Source organism: Scomber japonicus, chromosome 19, assembly GCF_027409825.1.
Source record: "Scomber japonicus isolate fScoJap1 chromosome 19, fScoJap1.pri, whole genome shotgun sequence".
NCBI lineage: Eukaryota > Metazoa > Chordata > Actinopteri > Scombriformes > Scombridae > Scomber > Scomber japonicus.
This window is the reverse complement of record NC_070596.1, coordinates 5,786,517-5,790,249: the sequence shown is the minus strand read 5'-3', so window position 1 is coordinate 5,790,249 and position 3,733 is coordinate 5,786,517. Positions and strand designations below refer to the sequence as shown.

At 39.5% G+C, this 3,733-nt stretch overlaps 1 protein-coding gene across 1 annotated transcript; it reads right to left on the bottom strand.

Moving 5' to 3' along the window:
- Positions 1-481: 481 nt before the first annotated feature.
- LOC128380107 (tripartite motif-containing protein 16-like) lies at positions 482-2,152 on the bottom strand. The gene has a single exon (XM_053339805.1). It carries the CDS (start codon positions 2,147-2,149, stop codon positions 482-484), a length of 1,668 nt encoding a protein of 555 aa, XP_053195780.1. The 5' UTR covers positions 2,150-2,152.
- Between the last annotated feature and the right edge of the window lie 1,581 nt (positions 2,153-3,733).

Here is a 3,733-nt window from a genome sequence, read left to right as displayed (position 1 = left end):
TCACCTAACTTGAATGAGAATTAAAGAGTTCAATTGTGTGGGTCTTCTAGACTTTCAAAATGTGACCAAATAGATCATATTTTTCATTGTGGGGTATTGTGAAACACAGAAAATTGTATCCACTAATTTACAGACATCTCTTTAACATTGTAAGTCTTACAAACGTATTTTTGGGCCCAATAGTAGCACTAGACATTGTAATTACATGGTTTGGCTGCTATGTCAAATTGGCTTCGAAGCTCAGCCCTTACTCTATATTCAGTTCTCTTTATACATCCATGGAACAAGACTTTATTCAAAGTCCAACTCAAAGCAAACAGGAGAATATCACATAAGCAGGTGATTTGAATCACAGGCTAACTGCCACAGCTACAACTATCTGAGACCTTTCAGCTCAGTAATAAAAGTTACTCTCCTCCAGGTTTATCAGGTTTCTGTCAAAGTGCAACATATGTAACACCCATGACTGTGACGTGTCTGTCTACTTGAGCTCACACAGTTCAACAGAGTAATTAAAACCATAAACCCTAAATCCAGCGTAGAGAGGCTGAGTGAATGTGGTCTGGACTCTGTGGAGGAGAGTCATGGTGTCAGAGACATTGTAGAAGGACAGAATACCTGCACTGTGATCCAGGTACACTCCTACTCTGGAGGACTTAGGACTGGAGATGGAGGTTCTGACTTTATTATGAATGAATTCATAACTACAGTCTGAACACTCTAAAGCCCAAGACCTGTCATTTTCTCCTAATCTACTTTCACCTCCTGTTCTGATAATATCATTGTATGTGACTGCTACTCTAGCTCCAGGTTCTGTCTCCTCCACCTCCCAATAACAGCGTCCAGTCAGACTCTCTTTACTCAGGACCTGCTGTTGTTCAATGAATCTGTCAGAGTGATGAGGATATAACCGTTTTTCTCTCATCACTGTTGCCTTTTTGTTCCCCTCAGTCAATAACAGCTGTACGTGTGCTGTGTTTGGATCCAGTGTGACTTGACGAGAGTATTGTAAGAACTCATCTCTGGTCTTGGGTTCTGCTTGTGGCAGTAAAACATCAACTGATCTCATTCTCAGTGAGATCCTGGTCCATTCCTCATTAAAGATGTCCTGTATTTTATCTCTGAGTTCTGACACAGCCACAGTCACACTGTCAAAGTACTGCAGAGGACGGTGTTTGATGCTGGATGAGTCTGTAGATTCACTGAGTTGTGACAGTGAGGGGTAGTTGTACAAAAAATGGATGTGATCCTTTGTGTTTGAGAGCTGTTTCAGTTCAGTATCTTTCCTCTTCAGATCAGTGATCTCCTGCTGGAGCTTCTCCTGAAGCTCTTTCACTCGACTCACTTCAGTTTTGTGCCTGGATCTGATCTGCTGCTTCACGTCAGAGCTTCTTTTCTCAATGAGATGGATCAGCTCATTGAAGATCTCCTCGCTGTCCCTCACTGCTTTATCAGCAGAGTTATTAATAGTCTCCATTTCCTGCTGAAGCATCTTCACATCTTTCTCTCTGTCCTGGATTCTCTGCTGGACTTTTTGCTGACTAGCCTTTAGCTCTCTCTGCTTCTCATTCCTTTCTGCTTCAGATGAGACTGTGTCATGTCCTTTATGTTCATCCATGGAACACAGATAACAGATACATGTTTGATCAGTGCAACAAAACAAATTCATCACCTCATCATGATGAGAGCAGATGTTCTCCTGAAGCTTCTTGGAGGGGTTGACTAGCTTGTGTTTTTCAAAGGCAGGAGATTCATAGTGAGGCTGGAGGTGTTGCTCACAGTAAGAGACCAGACACTGCAGACAGGACTTGACAGCTTTCAGTTTTCTCCCAGTACAGAAATCACAGGCCACATCTTCAGGTCCAGCATAGCAGTGATCAGCTGGAGCAGCTTGGAGTCCAGTCTTCTTCAGGTCCTCCACTAAATCTGCTAACATGGTGTTTTTCATCAGGACAGGTCTTGGTATGAAGGCCTGTCTGCACTGAGGACAGCTGTAGATTTCTCTCTGATCCTCTCCATCCCAATGTTGTTTAATACAGTTCATACAGTAGTTGTGTCCACAGTGAATAGTCACTGGATCCTTCAGTAGATCCAGACAGATTGAACAGGAGAATTTTTCGTGGTCAAACTTAATTTCATGCTGCGCCATTTCACCTCTTCTTCACTTGCTGACACACAATGAATGCATTTCAGCACTTTACAACATGTTGGTTACACCCATCTTGCAGATCTGTGAGAGCATATGAAGGAGGAAACGTGTCCTGATAGGACAGGCTGTACTTGAAGGCAGGTAAAAGAGGGAGGGGTTATCTAGCTCAGATATGTTCCTGAAGGAGGAGCTCTTTGGGTAAGTCTGCATTTTTTTATAGCTATACCTATTTACAACATGAAGTGATGAGATTGAGACATCAAACTTCCTGCTTACAATGCTAAGATAATAAGTCACTATTTAGGTCAAAAGTGTGCATCTAGTCCTCTCAGCATTTAAATCATTTTGTTCTTGGTGAATAGAAAGTTGTCAAAAATGAATCTTTCCATACAATATTGATTCATTTGTAGTACCATAATTACATTTTTTATATGTGGTTCTTTGACTTTTGAGTACATTTGAATAATTTCTTGCAACTGTGCAGCAGAAGTTTATGTTACCACCTTTGGACCCTGAAGCCCTGAATAAACAAACTAATATAATGCAATATTGTTGTGCACTAAGCCAAATTTAATGAGTATCTCTGTGTCTTTTCTTATTTTAATGGACTAAAATAGTGTAAACAGTAGGGATGGGCATTTGAATATATTTTCTTGATCGATCATCGGGAAAATTAACAATCAATTATCGATTAATCATTATCTTTTATCTTAAAAATCCCATGATACCGGACACTTGTAAAAGCAGCTGAGCCAAACCTCTTCACATATCAATCAATAGAGCACTCTTAAACACAATTGAGCTTCTTTTAGAAACACTTCCAAAAAACAATCAAATCTAATAACAACTTAATCAAAAAACAGAATATTACTCCGGACTGTCAGTTTTTGCCAAAATATAATGATAAAGGGATAGAGAGAGACAGAGCTACTGTTACTTCGCAATTATGCTTTTTTAACTAGAGCCACATAAAACAACAAGAGTGACTCACCTAAAGGCTACAGTGGTGACTGTCCACTGCCAGCTAACAAAGTAAAGTAACTCCAGCCTACTGATTCTTGTTGATTAGCATGTTAGCATGTTAGCATGCTCAGGGATCAGTGAGCGCAGCCTGGTGACGGGACCAAAGTAGCCAGGATGGAGAGGCATTTTGGTGCTATCCTGGGTAGTCTGGCCCAGGGTTATTATAGTTAACGAAAACTAAAACTAAAACTAAAACTAGCAATGAAGAAATAATTTAGTTAACTGAAACTAAAATAAAAACTACAATTAAAACGAAAACGAAAACTAAATAAAAACTACAATGAACAATGTAAAACTAACTAAAACTAAACGACGAAACTAAACGGAATTGCAGATAAATTCAGCTTCATTTTCGTTGTTTCGTTTTCTCCTTCGGTTACTTCCTGTCCTGCAGCAGCCGTGATTAAAGAATGAAATTAAAAAGGACTTGACAAACTATATTTGGTGTCACTTAATCTTTCATCCTTTTCAGCTTCTACAAGTCAAGGCTTTCTCTTAATACCTGAAAAACTAAAACGAAGACTAAAACTAAATAAAAACTAAACTGAAACTAGTCAATTC